The sequence below is a fragment of the Bubalus bubalis genome, chromosome 5, assembly GCF_019923935.1.
Source record: "Bubalus bubalis isolate 160015118507 breed Murrah chromosome 5, NDDB_SH_1, whole genome shotgun sequence".
Taxonomy (NCBI): domain Eukaryota; kingdom Metazoa; phylum Chordata; class Mammalia; order Artiodactyla; family Bovidae; genus Bubalus; species Bubalus bubalis.
Window position 1 is genome coordinate 77,737,435 of NC_059161.1, and position 21,011 is coordinate 77,758,445.

The following is a 21,011-nucleotide window of genomic DNA, read 5'->3' on the forward strand; positions in this document are numbered from 1 at the left end:
TCCTGAGTCGGTCTTTTAATCTGTCCTTGAATTTGACTGGTTTGAGGTCTTTTGGGGTGGGTATGTCTATCTATCCATTTGGAAGAATAGGAAATGGACTTGAAGCATGAGGGATGAAGCTTGAGCTTTTATTAGTGGAAATAATATATGGAATCTATGGAATAATTTTTTTAATCTTAACTCCATAAAACTTTTATTAAAGATGAGACATGTATGTGGGGACAGATTTAGGAAGGTTAGATCATGTCGGACAAACCGCTTTCTTTAGAATGTTTTCTATTCCAGAATTATTTAAAAATAAAATTCCAAACCATTGAAGGAGTTTGAAACTAAGTGTATTAAAAAAAAAAAAAAATAGCGCATAAACTACACTTCCAGGAAGCCATACGGGCGAGTCGCTGCGCTCTGCAAGTAGCCTTCGCCGCAAGGTACGCTGGGAAGTGTAGTGCGCCAAGCGACGTTGCACGTGACACGCGGAGGCAGGCGAGGGGACCGCGCCACCTGAGGCGGTCCGGGGTCCGGAGGAGGCTAGGCGTACGCCTCTCTTTCCCCCCGAATTTGGTCTGTGCAGTTAGGGGGTGGCCTCCATCTCCTCCCCACCGTGAGGTGAAATAAGCTGGCTGTGTTCCGTCGCCCGCTGGAGCAGCTCCGGGGAAGTCTGGGCGGGTAAGGCATCGTGGTGCCTCGCCCCTTTTCTCGGCGGCCGGGCGGGCAGGGGAAGAAGGTAACAGCCGGGGGCTCAGAGCCTGCGCCCTGCGCTCCGCCCAGGCTGCGGCCGCGCGGGGAGGAAGCGCGTCTAGTTGAGCGCAAAGTTTCCTTTTTTTTTTTTTTTTTTGCTTTCTCTTCAGAGTCGCCCTAACGGGCTGTGGGGCGGGTATGCCACCCTTCAGTTTGAGCGGGGGTCCCGAGACCAAGAGGTGAAAATAAGCAAACCCCCCACTCCCCGCCTCCGTAAAGCGTCCATCCCGCTAGCCATGAGCAGCCGCGACCACCTGTTCAAAGTGCTGGTGGTGGGGGACGCCGCGGTCGGCAAGACGTCCCTGGTGCAGCGATATTCCCAGGACAGCTTCAGCAAACACTACAAGTCCACGGTGGGAGGTGAGACGCTGCGAGGGGCGGGCGGGGCAGCGGCCGGGGTCCTGCGACCAGCCGCGGACTGGAGTCGGCTGGGGGCCGGGGTTTTGCAGTCTTAAGGTCCTTCCCCGGGCCAGGAAGGAGCTGTCTGGGACCCTGGTGTTTGATGTGCATGCCTCTCCGGGGGGTTTCCAGTGAAGTTTACCCAGTCAGAGCTGACTGTGTCGAGAGAGAAAGGCAAAGGTGTGACGGTAGGAAATGGGGAAGGGTGGGTGAGAAAATGAGCAGTTGCTGCGTTTCGCTGGGGAGCTGTGAACTCAAGCCTCCAGCCTTCCTAGCGGTCACTGGCAAATCTCTGCGACAAGCGGACGCCGCTGAGACCTTCTGGAGAACCTGGTTAGGTACCAGCTGGAGCTGCTGTTCTACCTTTCACGAGAGTTACAGACAGTTGTTGAAGGAACAGAAGGGTGTTTAACCTGGCCTCAAGGAGCCTGGCTTTGTTATGGAGATGCCTGCCTGGGAGAGCCCCTTGGACACTCAGTCAGATGCTGATGAGCTGTGTGGTTTTTGTCCATTGATTGTTTAAAGACAACCTATTCCTAGTGTAAAATATACCACTTTTCTATTTTCCCACCCCTTTTTCTCTCAAACTGGGGAGGCAAAGGACAAAGGGGACACCAGGGGTTCACTTCTTTTCCAGGTGTGGCCTTTGGACTCAACTTTCCAGAAGTAGAAGAATGCCTTTTAATTAAAAGTTTAGCTGGGGAGAGCTGGTGAAGAGGGAAAGTAACAAACATTTATTTATCTCCATTAAAAGAACTTTTGTAATACAAATTTTGAAAATGTACACTAGTGTTCATTATGGAATTTTTAAAAATTAACATGCAATTACATTGCAATTAAGACATCTTCCTTAAGAACACCCATCAAAATGAAGGGTTTTAAGGTTCAAACAAACAAAAAAAAAATAAGTAACATGAGGGCCCCTAATTCACGGATTTGGTTTAAAAGTATCCCACTAATTTTTAGCAATTGCTCTAGTTTTCCTATAGTAAAGAATATAATTGACTGGCTATTTTTTTCAGTGTTTATTCTAAATTTCCCCTAGCTTTCATTTCTGTCATAGATGTGAAGAAATATATTTCCAAACACCAGAAATTATCCTGTTTCTGTCTTCATCAAAAGCTCTTCCCCCTTGTCCTTAACTCATGGAGTCTCAGCAACTACAGATGAGGCAGGAGCTTCCAGCACAGCTCTTAAGCATCACCCGTGGGGTGAATCCTCTGGGACCTTTTCACTTTATCTCATTCCTGCCCAGGATAATTCCTACAGCCTTATGAAGGATGTAGAATTCCCCCAAGGGTGTGATTTTCTCATAATACAATTGGATTAGAAACCAACAGTGAAATTGAATGTGGAAGATGCAAAGGCCAACACACTTACCTCATTTCCATCTTCTACCTTATCATTGCTTCCCTAAGAAAGCCCCCTAAATCTTCCAAAAACTGTTTAACCTGAGATAAGTTGTTTTTGTAATTACTCTCACCTAATATTCTCCAATTGAGTTTTCTCAGCCTGAGCCAACTGTCTGAAAAGAGATAAGGCAATATTAGTAGGATCAAATAATTGGTTTGACAAGAGAGTAAAAGCCAGAGATGCCTTCAGAAGATGCATGTGAATTATATGTCCCATATTCAGTACATGGGTGTGGTCCATTGAGGGCTTAAAATAACCAAATAAACAAACAATGAATGAATGAATTCGATTGGAGTTGTGTGTCCCTAGGGTTGTATCTGCGTATTTGATATGACTTTGTGGACTTTTTAAAGGTAAACTTTATTCAAGTATATTATACATATATTTTCAGTGGATTTTGCTCTGAAGGTTCTCCAGTGGTCTGACTCAGAGATGGTGCGCCTCCAGCTGTGGGATATTGCAGGTAGGATGGGAAGACGGGACAAGAATAAGGGGAGAGATTTTGGTTTAACCAACAAGCTTTCAGAGAAAAAGTGGAACCAAACTTTTTTTTCTGAAGCTGGAATGATCAGACTGCTCTGAGGATATATAAGCTGAATAGATGTAGAGCTTTTGTAGATCTGTAAATGTTTTACCCTGAATAAATGTAGAGCAGTCTCTGTGTGGGTGGAAGGGCTGGTGAGGTAGTGAACTATGAAGACCATAGGTGGATGCTCCCACAGCAGGCAGAGGGTGCTCTTTCTAAGGTTTCCAGCTGACCTTGGTGAGAAACAAGAGAAGACAATAATAATAGCTAGACAAAGTATTAAAAAGCAGAGACATCACTTTGCTGACAAAGATCTGTCTAGTCAAAGCTATGGTTTTTCCAGTAGTCATGTATGGATGTGAGAGTTGGACCATAAAGAAGGCTGAGCGCTGAAGAATTTATGCTTTCAAATTGTGGTGCTGGAGAAGACTCTTGAGAGTCCCTTAGACTGCAAGGAGATCAAACCAGTCAATTGTAAAGGAAATCAACCCTAAATATTCATTGGAAGGACTGATGCTGAAGCTGAAGCTCCAATACTTTTGGCCATCTGATGCAAAGAGTGGACTGATTGGAAAAGACCCTGATGCTGGGAAAGATTGAAATCAGAAGTAGAAGGGAACGACAGAGGATGAGATGGTTGAATGGCATCATAGAATCAATGGACATGAGTTTGAGCAAACTTCGGGAGATAGTTAAAGACAGGGAATCCTGGCATGCTGCAGTCCATGGAATCACAAAGTTGAACGCGACTGAGCGGCTGAACAACAACCCTTATTTATTATTTGCTAATCACTTTTCTAAGCATTTTAGATTCACTGACTCATTAATCTTTACAACTAGCCTGTAATAAAAAAAAAAAAAAACTACTGCTTTCCCCCACTTTACAGATGAGCAATCTGAAGCACTGAAATGTTGACTTATCCAAAGTCACATAGATGGTAAATGACAGAGCAGGAATTTGGAAGTGGATGATCTGGGTACAAAATCTGGACTCACCCGCTCCTCATACTGCCCTCTTTCCTTTAATGAAGATGGAAAGGGCAGGGTGTCAGAGAGGGTCCCCAAGCTGGTTCTGAGGATCACCTTCTCAAGAACTGTCTTACTTCCCAGGGCAGGAGCGCTTCACCTCTATGACCCGACTTTACTATCGGGATGCCTCTGCCTGTGTTATTATGTTTGATGTTACCAATGCCACTACCTTCAGCAACAGCCAGAAATGGAAACAAGACCTGGACAGCAAGCTCACACTGCCCAATGGAGAGCCGGTGCCCTGCCTGCTCTTAGCCAACAAGGTAAGTGGTCAGCTTGGAAAACGGCCCCTGGCTTCAGTCTGGTCAGAGAGTAAGTGAATCTAAAATGCACTCTGATTCTAGGTTTCCACTTGCCCTTCTCAAGCTGGCAAAATCTTCTCTACCTCTCTTCAAGAGATGTTGAAACTTTCTTTGAGAAGAACGTTGACCGTAGATTTCTGATGCTTCTGTTCTAGCCATTAGGGGAACTATTTTAAATCCACGTGTATCTGAGCAATGTTCCTATTCTCAGGAAGTTTATGGTGTTGCCTTTGATTTATTTTCTTTGCCAGTGTGATCTATCCCCTTGGGCAGTGAGCCGAGACCAGGTTGACCGGTTCAGTAAAGAGAATGGTTTCACAGGTTGGACAGAAACCTCGGTCAAGGAGAACAAAAATATTAATGAGGCCATGAGGTGAGTAGCTTATGCTGTTCTAGAGAAAAGCATACAGATGTACCCATCTTTCACGGCAGTATCTTGAACCTTCTTGTTTCTGAGCAAACAAGAACAGATTGAGCCAATAGAATGCTGACTTCTGAAGGCCAGGGATGCGGTCTTCTCTCCTGAGATAATTGGGGATAATGAGGCATTTAAACCTTGTGGCTTTACTGATTGCCATCTGGTGACAAAACACAATATCTGCTGTTTCTCCATTCAGTTTCTCAGGCTTATTTTTTATTTGATTTTTAGAGTCCTCATTGAAAAGATGATGAGCAATTCCAGAGAAGATATGTCTTTGTCCACCCAGGGGAACTACATCAACCTGCAAACCAAGCCGTCCTCCAGCTGGGCCTGCTGCTAGTAGCATTTGGCTTGTTTTCCCTCCCAGCTCCAGGAGGTCTTTCTCTTCCCTTTGGTTGCCCATCCAACAGTTTTACTAAGTACATTTGACCTGTCTGCTGGTAACTGTCTGGTAAGGAGAGCCATCATCACTAAGAAAAGACACATGGGACCCATGGGCATTTCTGCCTCTTGCTTGCTGCTGGCTTACAGAGACCAGTCAGTGTCTTCTGTCCAAACAAGATCATCTCATCCCTCAGTTTATGGTCTGGGATTGATTTTGTGGCAAGGATTAGAAATTAGCATCTGTGTTTCAAGAAGCATAATTCTCACCTGCTTTTGAGTGTATTTTTCCATTCAATGTATATTGATATCCCAGTCTGATAGGACTTCAGTTACAAGGAAAGTGAGATCAAAGCTCATTTCCCAAATTCCTTGTTGGCCATTGCTTTCATATTCTTTCTGTTTTGCCTTTGAATTAAACATCTGATTCTGAGATGCAGGAGGAGTGGGGCCAGATAATGTGGGTTTAGGGCTACTGGAGGCCCTAAACCAAAAGTCACTGTATTTTTTAAAGATTCTAAAGTTGTATTAGCTTTCTCCTGTCTTGGCTTTAAGAACAGCCAAGCTTTTAAATGAACTCTTTGGTGAGAGCATTTCTTTCTCCAAAGAAATTAATTCTCACGTTATTGTTTTCTAGTATCTTTTTCCCAGTGGGCTGGGGACCGGGTTTGCAGGTTTCTGGGTTGATGTCTTGCTGTATAATGCTGCAAGTGACATCAATTGGCCATGGTGCCCTAAAATAGGTCTGTTCCTCAAAGCTCTGGTAGTCTGAGTGGAAGAAGAGGGAGAGGTTAACAGAACAAAATCCTGTGGGACAACTTGCTTATGAGCACTTTTGTGGCTAGCACTTAACAGTCATAGGAAATAAATATTATATATAGACCTTTGCCTGGGGGTGGAAAGTAGATACACAGAAAATCATTAGGTAATTTAAGTGCTAAATTGGGTAGAGTTTTTAGTATCCAGTCACTTCTAGACAGTTTAATTTATTAAATTCTCACAGGATGGTGATTTATAACCTACCTAGAGTTATGAATATTCTTAGTGAGCTCAGACTTAAGAGCTCTGTGAGAGACACTTAGCTAAATAAGTGTTCTAAGTCTGTAGTTCCCACATACGATCAAAACCACCTAGAAAGTTTGTTTAAAGATTTTAAAATAAAATGTTTTAAGATTTGTGTTTCCCAGTCTAACCTACTAAATCAAAATGTCCAGGAGTGAAACCTGCGGATTCATTGTTGTTTTCAAAACTTCCCAGGCAATTCTAATCAGGCCAGTTTGGAAACCACAGCTGGAGAATGTGGTAAAAATGCAGACATCCAGGCCTTCCCAGTGAAATGTTCCTGGGCTTCTGTAGGCTCCGTTAGTTCTCTAGGTGATTTTGACACACACCAGACTGGGGCTTCCCAGGTGACACTAAGAGGTAAAGAACCCGCCTGCCAGTGCTCTAGACATAAGAGATGAGGGTTGGATCCCTGGGTCAGGAAGAACCCCTAGAGGAGAAAATGGCAACCCACTCCAGTATTCTTGCCTAGAGAATCTCATGGACAGAGGAGCCTGATGGGCTACAGTCCATAGGGTTGCACAGAGTCTGACATGACTGAAGTGACTTAGCACACACGCGTGCAGACTGAAAACCACCCTCCTAAGAGATCAGAAGCCAGATATCAGAGCCTTTGGTGGTTTGTTTTTAATGCCAGTTGTTATAAATTTTGCACAGTCTTTTTAGACCTTCAGGTTCTCTTTTGTATTACCCATTCCAGGTAGAGTTTTTATTACAATGATTCTGAAAATAATAGTGGAAGAACAAGTTCTCTGTGAAAAGAAAATTGATTTTTATTCACTGATTTGAACCCCGGCAAAATCACAAATAAATGGGAAATAAGTGTTGTATTCATGGTAGTTACTGACCTTCAATTTGTTTGTTAAAGTGTTATTTTATACTGATAAGAGTATTATGGAAATGGAGACTTTTTAAAATACCTTCTTTAAAATGAAGGTAAATGTTACTCTGTTTATCTGTTAATTTACTAGTACCAGTTGCCTTGTTCCAATTCAGTACTTGATGTAACTTCTCAAATACTGCTTGGAAATGTGACCATTTTTTAAAAAATTGAATATGCTTTCTTTTCCCACTGGCTGACTCAGGATATTTCTGCCTTTTCAAGCATTGCTAGAGGCTGGCCTGCCAGCCCTTCTGGATTTTCTCTCCCAACTGGTGAACATTATGGCCCTGAAACCAATTAAAGAAAGTGAAATATAATTCCTCTCCATATCCCTATCTGTAAAGAAAAGAGAAAGTAATTAAGATAAGGAAGAATAAAAAAATATTTACATGATTAGAAATGTGATTATATTAAAAATAATTAGATCTTATCATTTGGATGCTACTTCTTGGGTAAAACTGTTTGGAACATGGATATCGTTGTAGCCCTTCCCTAGAGAAATTTCCATATTTGAGACAAGATGCCCCTTCACTCATCCAGCTAGTCTGTGGCCAAGAAGAAAACATAGGCATTCCCTGCAGAGTGTTCTAAGAGATGCAAGGAAGGGCTGAGAACAGAGCTGTGGAATTGTGACTGCCTTGGCTTGCTACTTTGAACAGAATAGCTGAGTGATCAAACAAGCTGGGAAGGGAACCACAGGTCACGGAAGGCCCCTCAACAGTAAGTGATGGTTTGCTCTTCTGTGCTATAATGAGCCAGAATTGCTCTAAGATGATTTCTCTAACTCATTTAACAATAGCTGAGGATTATTTGGGTTCCTCATTTCCCCCCTTATCTCCAGATTTAACTCTTTTCCTTAGCTGGTTTGTATTCTGTCCCCAGAACACTGTCCCATCTAAAAGAAGGCTCTTCCTGCCTTTTATCCTTTTGTAGGCAGTGGCCAAGCTTAGCAGATGTAAAAATTTCCATGATAGATATTCTGTACAATCCAGTGATTAGATTGCTCAAGGAAATAAACTTCAGTGCCCTTTTCTCCTTCACCCCCTTGTTTCACTATGTATAGGAAGAGGCCCCAGCTGTGTACATGGCTCATTTATTAAAGGCAGATACCCCCCATGCTGCAAAGTGCAATAGGTAGAAAGCCACTCGAAAATGTGCACTGGAAAGAACTCTACATGTATTTTTGACTTGAGAATATATCTACGCATAATCTTTGTTGTTGTTAGAAAAACCCTGCCTTCTCTTTGGCCTTCAAGCATAATCTGAATTCTGTTCAGTTTTATCTGCAGAGTTTTAGTATAATAATGGTATTGCTCTGCTTTAGGTTTCTCCAGGGAAATAGAACTAATAAGATACAGATATGTATGCATATATGTATATGAATATGTGTGTTTATATATGTAAAGGGATATATTATAAGAATTTGTCTCGTGTGATTATGGAGGCTGGCAAGCTTGAAACCTGTGGAGCTGATGACACAGTTCAAGTCCCCAGACTGGCAGACTGGAAGAGCTGATGTTCCTGTTCAGAGGCCATCAGACAGAATTCTCTGCTACTCAGGATGGGGAGTCAGCCTTTTGTTCTGTTCAGGTCTTCAACTGATTGGATGAGGCCTACCTATATTAGAGAAAGCAAGCTGCCTTATGGCATCTACCAATGTAAGTGTTAATCTCATCCCAAAACACCCTCACAGAAACACCCAGAATAATGGTTAACCAAATATCTGGGTAAACCCACGTTCCAGTCAAACTGACACACAAACTTAACCATTACTTGCACTTAATAGTACTTTTCTATGTAATGGTGCTGTTTTGATAACTTTCTTCACACTCAACTTGATTTACACTTAACTGATTAGGAACTAACCTACATATAATGGGAGTAAAAAGGAAAAGCAGATACGAAAGGAAAAAAATAAGATAGACATTTTATTAGTTATCATGACATGAGAAGAGCAGTCCAGTAGTACTAGATACCAATATCTGACTTTGCATAAACTCTTCCCTCAGATATGTGAGTTGTGCATGTTTCTTATGCTACCCTGGAAATAAGAAAGTAAACAGTTCTTATTTTATATTTGAGGGAAAAACTATCTCAAAATTTGACTAATGGAAGACAGCCATTTGAATCTGTAATAAAGCCAAGACATAACTGCAAATCTTCAAATTCCCCATCTCCATTCTATCATTTAGGTTTCTGGGAAGCATTTGACCTGAAAAACCTATTTTATTAATAGAATATGAGCCCAGACATTTAGAGAAACAGAACTGGCCCTTTTTGGGTTGGAAATTTAGTTTGTATTAGATAGACTTTGAGATCGTGTTCAGAGACGTGTGTAATTAAACTTGGGGCCAAGTTTAGTGCTGTTTGAATAGCACGCAGCACAGATATGTCCTGAGGTGTTTGACAAGTTCCAGTGACTAAGATAATGTCACCCAAATGCAGTGACTGTCATTTAATTTTGAACATCGGCTTTATTGTTTGCAAATACAGAAATTTTAAAAAGTTATTCTTTTCCATTATAGTTTATCACAAGACACTGAATAGTTTCCTGTACTATACAGTAAGACCTTGTTGTTTATTTTATATATGCAAATACAGGGGTATTAACAGCCATTGCATTTTCAACTGTTGTTGCCAGTAGCTAACATCTGGATGTTTCTATAAGCCAAATACATATTTGACTAAGCAGGTCACATGGATTATTTTTATTTTCACAATGATCCCAAGATTCTATATATATATATACACTTAAGGCACAAAAATTAAGACTCTGCTCAAGGTTAGACAGCTAGAGAGTGGCAAACTCATTTTTAACCTTTAGCTGTGTTAACTTCAGGAGCTCCTTTAAATAAACTGCCTCCTGTTTTTTATGTGTCTGTTTTGGTGGTGGCATCCTTGATGTTTTCCCACATAAAGAGTAATTTATTAAATGGGTGTACAGGTTTTTGAGTACTTCTATAACAATTTTAAATCTGCTCCTTAAGGAAAATGTCCCACAACCTAAACAAAACCTCTGTTTACATTTTGACAAATTTATGTTCAGTCCATTTTTTTCATGTGCAGACTTTTTCATATACTTGTATTCACACTTAAGTCAGTTTTCATTGCATACTTTTTATGTATCCAGTATTACAGTAGGAGTTGTGGAGGATATAAAGATCTATGCCATAGAAGTTCATGGAAGGCAGTCAATAAAGATTTCTTAAAGGGAAGTAGGACACAAGATGGATACCAATCGAGAAAGAGGTGGGATGGGATTTCAGGCTGGGAAGAAAGGGGGCTTAGAGTTTTTATGCAGGTTTGAGTAGTAACCAGTAGACCAAAGGTGTCATGTTATAGAGCAGTGGGAAATAAGGTTAGAAAGACCATGGAGATTATATAGGTCACTAATTAAGTGGTACACCTACCGTTATAATTGTGGGATAAAACCTGGGGAAGAAATGCTTTCTGTCTAGGAAGGGCAGTCCAGAAGAGAGCCAGGCATGTAAAAGAATTGCATCTCACTGCAGGGAAACTACTTCTTGTAGTGATGCAGGACAAGGAAGGAGGTAAGGAAAAACCTCATGGAAGAGGCACTCCAACTGGAGGACTACAAGAAGAAATGCATTCTTAGACAGGATAAAGTGAATAAAGGCGTGGGGGCATTCACTAAACATCAGAGCTTGCTGTAAGGACAGTAGATGGATGTTAGACCTGGAGCTGTTGAGGGGGCTGGGGTAGAGAGAGGATGGATGGAGGAGAGCAGGGGACTGTGGGAAATGAGATTGGAGATAGTGTAAATCAGGAAGAGCTCTCTCTATAGGCTATGCTGAGGCATCTGAACTTCATTTTGTTGGAGAACTGTTAAAGGTTGTTTTTTTAATATTTTTTTCTAATTGAAAAATACATAAACATTATTAATTTTTTAAATGGCCAGAAATGTATTATTTTGTAATTCTGGAGGTCAGAGATCCAGAATAGGTTGCATTGGACTACAATCAAGTTGTTGGCAGGACTGCATTCCTTTCTAGAGACTCTGGGGAAGAATCATTTTCTTACCTTTTCTGGCTTCTGGAGGCCATGCACATTCCTGGGCTCATGGTCCCCTTCTTCCATCTTTGGAGCCAGCAAAGGTCCGTCAAGTCAGTTTATCACTCTGACATTTCTTGTCCCTCTCTTTGACTTTTAAGGACCCTTGTGATCACACTGGGCCCGCTCAGATAATCCAGGTTAATTTTATATTAAGATCAGCTGATTAGCAATCTAGTTCCCCTTCCCACATTCACAGGTTCCAGAGATTAGGTTATAGAACTGAGGAGTAGTGGGTTAAGGAACTTGTCTGGAGTCACACGACTAGCTGGTAGTAGGGCCAAGAACATTATTGTTATAATTCACATAATATATTTTTTAGAAGGAAATAGAATTCTTTGTAATTTGACCTCTGAAAGACAACTTAAGAGTATGAATATTCCTCCAGGATTTTCTCTGCATATGCAGTCCCAGCTGTACAACTTTTTCTCCTAAAAACAAAACAAATTATACACGGCTACCTGAAACTTGCTCTTTTTCTTTTTTAATGTATCTTGGATATCTCCCCTTGTAAGAATACACAGTTCTACCTCATTCCTTTTACTTGCTGCATAGGATTGTATGGATGTATTATAATTTACTTGAAGTGAAGTGAAGTTGCTCAGTCGTGTCCTACTCTTTGCGACCCCATGGAATGTAGCCCACCAGGCTCCTCCATCCATGAGATTCTCCAGCCAAGAATACTAGAGTGGGTTGCCATTACTTGACCAGTTATCTATTAATGGATGTTTGGATTATTTCTTTTTCCTCTCTACAAATAGTGCCACAGAATCTCTCTATAAATTTATAGACTTGTGTGAAACCTTCTTTATGAACTCCTAGAAGTAAGTCATGGAGAAGGCAATGGCACCGCACTCCAGTACTCTTGCCTGGAAAATCCCATGGATGGAAGAGTCTGGTAGGTTGCATCCATGGGGTCGCTAAGAGTCGGACACGACTGAGCAACTTCACTTTCACTTTTCACTTTCATGCATTGGAGAAGGAAATGGCAACCCACTCCAGTGTTCTTGCCTGGAGAATCCCAGGGACGGGAGAGCCTGGTGGGCTGACGTCTATGGGGTCCCACAGAGTCGGACACGACTGAAGCGACTTAGCAGCAGTAGCAGCAGAAGTAAGTCAAAGGGTATACATACTTTAAATATAGTGCCAAATTTCCCTCCAAAATGTTGGCCCCATTATATACTCCCACCAGTAGGATATGAGGGGCCAGTTTATCCATATCCTTAACAAGACCGTTTTCAATGTTTACCAGTTTAAGTAGTGAAATGTAAAAATGTCGAGAGCTGCGTTAGGCATTGCTGACAAAATGGAGGCACGGCGCCAACCCGCTCTCCTTGTCCCACAGGTGCGGTCCCAGGATGAAAGAGTTAGTTAGGTCTTGTGATTCTGACTTGTTCTTTCCTTTCTTCAGTTGAGTTGGCTGGAAAGAATGTTAAGGTGCTTATTGTTCTTGAGAGGAGCATGAGAAGGCACAAAACCTTCTGCAGTTGTGCCCAGAGAATAATCCGTAAAGTTAACCATTGACATTTATTCAAGGATCTTTACAAAGAACATTCCAGGATGAGCAGGTAGGCCACAACTTGAGGCCATGGGAAGGATTGTTATCTGAGACCTGTTTGTGAGGGATATGTTTGTGGCAAAGAAAGTTTGCTGAGTTTAGGGTTTAGGAATAGTTAAGAATAGTTAGAAGCTAAAAGCTTAAGGAATGTTGTAGTGTTAGCATATTTTACTATAGCTTGTAGGGATTAGGAATTTTAGAGATATTAATAGCTAGAAGCCTTTTTAGGAGGTGGTGAGCTTAGGATACTAGGGGCAAGCAGGATTTACAAAGATAAGAAATAAACTGAGGAATGTGGTATGCAGCCCAGACATAAGCATGAGTTACAATGTAATCACAAGTAAACACAATTCTGAGAGAATCGCTGAAGCAGGAACTCTGTTTGAAGGGCAACAATGAGACAATAAATCTGGATGAGGGGGAACTGAAAATGTCAAACCTCTGACCTAATGCTTTTGTCAAAGTATAAAAGAGAACCTGAAGCTTGAAATAAACATGCAGTCCTGCACCTTGAATCAGAGGCTGCATCATTCTCCACCGACACTGCTCATCTCTTCAGGCTGATTCCCTGGCTGCTGGCGCTGGACTCCAGCATTAAAAAAAAAAAAAAAAAATTTGGTTATGATTAAATGTAATTGTCATTTTTATTTCTTATGTTAGTCACCTATTTGTATCCGATGTCTCTTTTTACTTTGTTGTCTTTTTTAGTGCTTTTGTAAAAGCTCATTGTATATTAAGGATATTAACTTTATCTCATACATATTGTAAATATTTTCCCCAGTTCATGGAGAGATTTAAAGTAGAATAATATTAGACTTGTGCCTGAGAAACTCTGGCAACAGCTTAAATGTTAGTATAAAGCATTCAGACTTTATTATGAGAACCATAAGGACATACTGAAATTTTATTTATAGGAATGCCATGAGTGCTGTACTTCAGGAAGATAGTATTGTCTGTTGTATCTACCACACATTCCAAAAAGGGAAGAGAAGCTGTTGCAGTAATTTAAGCATGAATGGTGACAATGGACATGGCAAGTGAATAGTGAATTTGAGAAATGCAATGAAGAAAGAATCAAGAGGTTTCCGTGTTGAAGACAAACAGTGAAGGGTTGGGGTGGAGTCAGTAGCACCAAGGATTTGAGCTCAGACGATTAAGAAGATGCTGCTGAAAGAAATGAGGAGTCAGGAAAAGAAGGTGGGTAGGGGAGATAATTTGTTTGGCATAGATGAACTGCTGCTAAGTCACTTCAGTCGCGTCCGACTCTGTGTGACCCCATAGACAGCAGCCCATCAGGCTCCCCCGTCCCTGGGATTCTCCAGGCAAGAACACTGGAGTGGGTTGCCATTTCCTTCTCCAATGCATGAAAGTGAAAAGTGACAGTGAAATCGCTCTTAGCAACCCCATGGAATACAGCCTACCAGGCTCCTCCGTCCATGGGATCCTCCAGGCAAGAGTACTAGAGTGGGGTGCCATTGCCTTCTCCATAGATGAACTGAGCTTGTGGGTATTCAAGTGGAAATGTCTGTTAGGCAGTCAGGATACTGGACTGGAACTCCAATATCCTGGAATTCATTGGAAGCAGAGAGGCTGGCAGCAGTTGGTAGAATCATGTCTGTACTGGGTGTGGTCAGAATACAGTACTTCTCCTAGGAATGGTTAGGAGATAGTGGAGAATGAGTGATAGCACCTTGGACATGTTATTGTTGTTCAGTCACTAAGTCATGTCCAGCTCATTGCGACCTCATGGACTGCAGCACGCCAGGTTTCCCTGTCCTCCACTGTCTCCAGGAGTTTGCTCAAATTCATGTCCATTGAGTTGGTGATACTATCTAAGCGTCTCATCCTCTCCCGCCCTCTCCTCCTTTTGCTTTCAATCTTTTCCAGCATCAAGGTCTTTTCCAATGAGTTGGCTCTTCACATCAGGTGGTCAAAGTATGGACATACCTCTTTGGACATTCATGGAGGTAAAAGATGACTGTCATCACTTCTGTCACCTTTTATGCATGTGTAGCTGTGGGCACTCTTTCTTTACTCTCCTCCCAAGGATTGTTATGTTCCAGTGGAGGCATAAACCAGCTCTTGGATTTGGTTTTTTCTCTTCAGTGAAGACAGTGTAATCCATTCTACCTCCTACAGTGCTTCATAGTGTTCAACCTGCTTTCACAAGGGAGCTCCTTTTGTTGCTATTGTTATACCAATCTTGTGAAGGAGGGAAGGACCAACATAATTATCCCCATTTTACAGATGAAGAAGCAGAGGCACAAGAATTTAAAATTTGCTGAAGATCACCTAGGTAGTAGACCGCAGTGCTCAGGGCCAATATTCTTCATCACAAGTTCAGTGCTCTTTTTGTTATACCTTGGGGCTTCCCCGTTCAGCAATGTTCACTTAACAGTGTTTGCTGGTGGTTTAGATGGATAAGGCTGTGTTATCTTTCATGTTACAAGTGCAAGTTTTCTGTGGATTTTACTGCTGTTAAGCAAATCAGCAAGTGTTAGTGTTGGGGTTTTTTCCTTCAATCTGATGTCAAGTTGTACATCCTATTTGTCTTAGCAACGGAAACCCACCTAAACTTAGCTCTTAACATTCTTTTATTTATTTATTTTTGGCTATTCTGAGTCTTCCTTGCATTGTGGGCTTTTCTCTAGTTGCGGTGAGTGGGGGGTGCTCTTCCTTGTGGTGTGCGGGCTTTTCATTGCTCTTGTTGAGGCACGTGGCTCTAGAGCGCAAGGGTTTCAGTAGCTGCAGTGTGTGGTTCCCAGGCTCTAGCGCACAGGCTCAGTAGTAGTGGTGCACAGGCTTAGTTGTTCCATGGTATGTGGGGTTTTTCCAGACCAGGGATTGAATCCATGTCTCCTGCACTGGTAGGTGGATTCTTTACCATTTAGCCACCAAGGAAGCCCCAGCTCTTAACATTCTTAGGAATAGAAAGGAAGATGGAAGTCTGGAGCAGAAGAAATATACACTTGAGAAGATAAGAAATGTACACTTGAGAAAATGAATTAGAAAGTTTAAATTGACTTTGGCCCATTCTTTTTCTGGCTGTGACCTGAGGCAAGGAAGCATCCTTCTTAACCATGAACCTATCTCCAAGAAGGTTTTTGGCCACTGGGATTACAAAAAGACTTACTAAATACACAGCTCCTCTATCTCACCCTTTCTTATGAGTGTTGTGATGGGACAGAGAGTCAGCAGGTTGGAGGTAAAAGATTTTTAAAAAGAAGAAGAAGGAAAAAGAAAACACAACTCTGGAGAATCTTTCTTTAATTTCCTGGCAGGGTCTTCAAAGACAGGTCCCTTTCTGAGCTCCTGTAGACAGTAGAAGCAGTGTCTATCTTTATTTTTCTTTTAATGGACAATGTGGAATCTTTAATTGAGTATTTAAGAAAGAACATTTGTCATTCTGTTATGGTTGGTGTAGCATACAGCCTTACATAGGTTCTTTTTTAATTTTTTCTTTTAATTGGAGGCCAATTACTTTACAATACTGTGGTGGGTTTTGCCATACATTCACATGAATCAGCCATGGGTATACATGTGTTCCCCATCCTGGCCCTCCCTTCCCACCTCCCTCCCCATCCCATCCCTCAGGGTCATCCCAGTGCACCAGCCCTGAGCACCCTGTCTCGTGCATCGAATCTGGACTGGTGATCTGTTTCATATATGATAATATACATGTTTCAATGCTATTCTTTCAAATCATCCCACCCTCGCCTTCTCCCACAGAGTCCAAAAGTCTATTCTTTACATCTGTGTCTCTTTTGCTGTCTCGCATATAGGGTCATCATTACCATCTTTCTAAATTCCATATATATGTATTAATATACTGTACTGGTGTTTTTCTTTCCGACTTACTTCACTCTGTATAACAGGCTCCAGTTTCATCCACCTCATTAGAACTGATTCAAATGCATTCTTTTTAATAGCTGAGTGATATTCCATTGTGTAAATGTACCACAGCTTTCTTATCCATTCATCTGCAGATGGACATCTAGGTTGCTTCCATGTCCTAGCTATTGTAAACAGTGCTGTGATGAACATTGGGGTACACGTGTCTCTTTCAATTCTGGTTTCCTCGGTGTATATGCCCAGCAGTGGGATTGCTGGGTCATACGGCAGTTCTATTTCCAGTTTTTTAAGGAATTTCCACACTGTTCTCCATAGTGGCTGTACTAGTTTGTATTCTCACCAACAGTGTAAAAGCGTTCCTTTTTCTCTGCATCCTCTCCAGCATTTATTGTTTGTAGACTTTTTGATAGCAGCCATTCTGACCGGTGTGAAATGGTACCTCATTGTGGTTTTGATTTGCATTTCTCTGATAATGAGTGATGTTGAGCATCTTTTCATGTGTTTGTTAGCCATCTGTATGTCTTCTTTGGAGAAATGTCTGTTTAGTTCTTTGGCCCATTTTTTGATTGGGTCGCTTTTATTTCTGGAATTGAACTGCAGGAGTTGCTTGTATATTTTTGAGATTAACTGTCAGTTGCTTCATTTGCTGTTATTTTCTCCCATTCTGAAGGCTGTTTTTTCACCTTGCTTATAGTTTCCTTTGTTGTGCAAAAGCTTTTAAGTTTAATTAGGTCCCATTAGTTTATTTTTCAGAGAAGGCAATGGCACCCTACTCCAGTGCTCTTGCCTGGAAAATCCCATGGACGGAGGAGCCTGGTGGGCTGCAGTCCATGGGGTCACTAAGAATTGGACACGACTGAGTGACTTCACTTTCACTTTCATGCATTGGAGGAGGAAATGGCAACCCACTCCAATATTCTTGCCTGGAGAATCCCAGGGACAGGGGAGCCTGGTGGGCTGCCGTCTATGGGGTCGTACAGAGTTGGACATGACTGAAGCGACTTAGCAGCAGCAGCAGCAGTGTATTTTTGCTTTTATTTCCATAACTCTGGGAGGTGGGTCATAGAGGATCTTGCTATGATTTACGTCAGAGAGTGTTTTGCCTATGTTTTCCTCTAGGAGTTTTATAGTTTCTGGTCTTACATTTAGATCTTTAATCCATTTTGAGTTTATTTTTGTGTATGGTGTTAGAAGGTGTTCTAGTTTCATTCTTTTACAAGTAGTTGAGCAGTTTTCCCAGCATCACTTGTTAAAGAGATTGTCTTTTCTCCATTGTATATTCTTGCCTTCTTTGTCAAAGATAAAGTGGTATAGGTGTGTGGATTTATCTCTGGGCTTCCTATTTTGTTTCATTGATCTATGTTTCTATCTTTGTGCCAGTACCATACTGTCTTGATGACTGTTGCTTTGTAGTATAGCCTGAAGTCAGGCAGGTTGATTCCTCCAGGTCCATTCTTCTTTCTCAAGATTGATTTGGCTATTCAAGTTTTTTTTTTTTTTTTTGTATTTCCATAGAAATTGTGAAATTATTTGTTCTAATTCTCTGAAAAACACCATTGGTAGCTTGATAGGGATTGCATTGAATCTATAGGTTGCTTTGGGTAGTATACTCATTTTCACTATATTGATTCTTCCAATCCATGAACACGGTATATTTCTCCATCTATTTGTGTCATCTTTGATTTCTTTCATCAGTGTTTTATAGTTTTCTATATATAGGTCTTTTGTTTCTTTAGGTAGATTTATTCCTAAGTATTTTATTCTTTTCATTGCAATGGTGAATGGAATTATTTCCTTAATTTCTCTATTTTCTCATTGTTAGTGTGTAGGAATGCAACGGATTTCTGTGTGTTAATTTTATATCCTGAAACTTTACTATATTCACTGATTAGCTCTAGTAATTTTCTGGTAGAGTCTTTAGGGTTTTCTATGTAGAGGATCATGTCATCTGCAAACAGTGAGAGTTTTATTTCTTTTCCAACCTGGATTCCTTTTGTTTCTTTTTCTTCTCTGATTGCTGTGGCTAAAACTTCCAAAACTATGTTGAAGCAGTATCTATCTTTAAACCTGGCTGGCTGATTTTCACGCAGCCACAGAACTGGAAGTGCCCGGCATGGAGTAAGTGCTCAAAAATTTTTACAAAGTTCCCAGAAACTATAGCATAGCCTTGAAGGAACTGGGTCTTTGTTAGGGGTAGGAAAGAATCATCAGACTCACTGCCCCCACACTGTCACTCTTATTGTCTTTAACCTATGCAGGGGAGAAGGAAAAGGCTAATTCTCAAAATGTAACTAAAATCATAGGGGAAATTAAGCACTGGGTTCCCAAAGCCATTAAATCTCATTTCCTGGGAGAAAGAGTAACTGTCTTTTCTGTCTCCTGTGCCTGTTTCATTTTCACAGTTTCAGTGCATCTAAGATCTAACGTGTCAGATGATCATTGTCTTTCTTCAGTTTCCTACAGAGTGGCTGTGCTTGAGACAGGTGTCCAGGGGAGATTGTGTGGGGATGCACTGGAGGGATCTGACCTTGGAGGTTGCATTTCAGATTCTCCTGACAGCTAGGGAGACAGTTCTAGGGGTCTTGTAGGCATAACTCTGTACTTACTCACTAAAAAGTTAACTAGAAGTTTAAGTCTTCCTTCCTTCCTGAGAGACAGTGTTTGTTGAAATACTGAGTGAAGGGACTTCCTGCTGATCCAGTGGTGAAGACTCCCCACTTCCACTGCAGGGGGAACAGGTTTGATTCCTGGTTGGATAACTAAGATCCCATGTGCCACACAGTGCAGCCAAAAGAACAAAAAGAACAGTACCTGGAACAAATGAAAAGGGTATCCAGTGTTTTAAAAAAGAGGAAAAAAAGAAATACTGAGTGAATAAACAAGCAAACAGAAGCTATTTGCTGAAGCTAAGGAGAGAGATAGGATATGACCCTCACTTTGGAAGAGGAATAGCCGTCAGTGGCCATCTGTACATAGGCCTGGAAGTAAACTACAGTGCCAAGGCCCAGAAGACCTGTTCTGAACTTTCCAGTTGCCTGGATATGTAGACTGGTCAGTTCCTTTCATTGCCTAATAAATGAATAACAAGAATTCCTCTGCCTCATCTCACAATAACAAATAATGGTATTTGCTAAATAACAGCAATCTGACCTAATAAAAGAGCTTCCAAGAAAGTCACCTGTGACTGCACCACGCCAGCCTCTGCACTGGTATTGTGACAATAATGGATGACAATACTTAGTCAAAACACATTTGGACATCCACTAAGACCACCACCAGAAAAAAAAAAAGATGACTACTATCAAAAAACACCAAAACAAGTGTTTCCCTGGTGTCTCAGTGGTAAATAATCCACCTGTCAATGCAGGAGACATGAATTCAATTCCTGATCCAGGAAGAGCCCACATGCTGCGAAGCAACTAGCCTGTGTGCCACAACTATTAAGCCTGTACTGTAGAGCCAGGGAACAACAGCTAATAAGCCCATGTGCTGCAACCACTGAAACCACATACCCTAGAACCCGTGCTCTGCAACAAGAGAAGCCATCACAATGAGAAGCCCTTGCTCTGCAACTAGAGAAAAGCCTGTGCAGCAATGAAGACCCAGCGCAGCCATAAGTAAATAAATTATAAAACCAAAAAAAGTGTTGGCAAGATACGGAGAAACTGGAACCCTTGTGCACTGTTGGTGGGAACGTTAAATAGTGCACCTGCTATGGAAAATAGAATGGAGATTCCTCAAAAAAATCACAAATAGAATTACTGTATGAGCTAGGATTTCCATTTCTGGGTATATACTCCCAAAAATTGAAAGCAGGTACTGGAAGAGCTATTTATATATTACATTCATAGCAGTAATTATTCACCATAGCCAAAATCTGGAAGTGACCCAAGTGTCCACTGACAGAGGAATGGATAAACAAAATGTGGTATATACATACAATGACATAGTATTCAGTCTTTAAAAGGCAGAAAATTTTTATACATGCTTCATGATTGAACCTGGAGGGACATTATGCTAAGTGAAATAAACCAATCACAAAAGGATAAATACTATATGATTCCACTTATGTGAGGTTCCTTGCAGTAGTCAAATTCATGAAGACCGGAAGAAGAATGGTGGGTACCAGGGCTGAGGAGAGAGGGAATGGGGATTAGTGTTTAAGTATAATGTTTAGTTGAAAATATTCTGGAGATGTGAATGTACTTAATGGTATGCTTTCTTTTTTAACTACCAACAACATTCAGGGGGGAAAGGGTGGCGTGACATGGAAGAGAAAATACAACTTGTTTAACACTTTACTGGTGGACTGTGCTATTCTTTTCCCTTAGGGAAGCCAGAGTTTACAAGGGGAGACATTCAGGAGGCAATAGTAA

General features: G+C 41.4%; 1 protein-coding gene across 2 annotated transcripts; it reads left to right on the forward strand.

Moving 5' to 3' along the window:
* Window positions 1–448: 448 nt before the first annotated feature.
* RAB29 (RAB29, member RAS oncogene family) lies at window positions 449–7,584 on the forward strand. 2 transcript variants are annotated; one of them, XM_006052905.4, is made up of 6 exons: window positions 452–666; window positions 849–1,098; window positions 2,942–3,013; window positions 4,187–4,368; window positions 4,659–4,780; window positions 5,057–7,584. In XM_006052905.4, the coding sequence occupies exons 2-6, from the start codon at window positions 975–977 to the stop codon at window positions 5,166–5,168; spliced, it is 612 nt and encodes a 203-aa protein (XP_006052967.1). In that variant the 5' UTR covers window positions 452–666; window positions 849–974; the 3' UTR covers window positions 5,169–7,584. The 2 variants fall into 2 exon arrangements, with proteins under 2 accessions (XP_006052968.1, XP_006052967.1); XM_006052906.4 differs by lacking the exon at window positions 2,942–3,013 and having other exon boundaries at window positions 449–666.
* Window positions 7,585–21,011: the final 13,427 nt, after the last annotated feature.

Bases quoted from the DNA above. Each gene is read 5' to 3' on its own strand.
- RAB29 (XM_006052905.4), top strand. From the start codon at position 975: ATGAGCAGCCGCGACCACCTGTTCAAAGTGCTGGTGGTGGGGGACGCC. The intron at 1,099-2,941 runs GTGAGACGCTGC...ATATATTTTCAG, and splicing joins CTACAAGTCCACGGTGGGAG to TGGATTTTGCTCTGAAGGTT. The intron at 4,781-5,056 runs GTGAGTAGCTTA...TTTGATTTTTAG, and splicing joins AATATTAATGAGGCCATGAG to AGTCCTCATTGAAAAGATGA.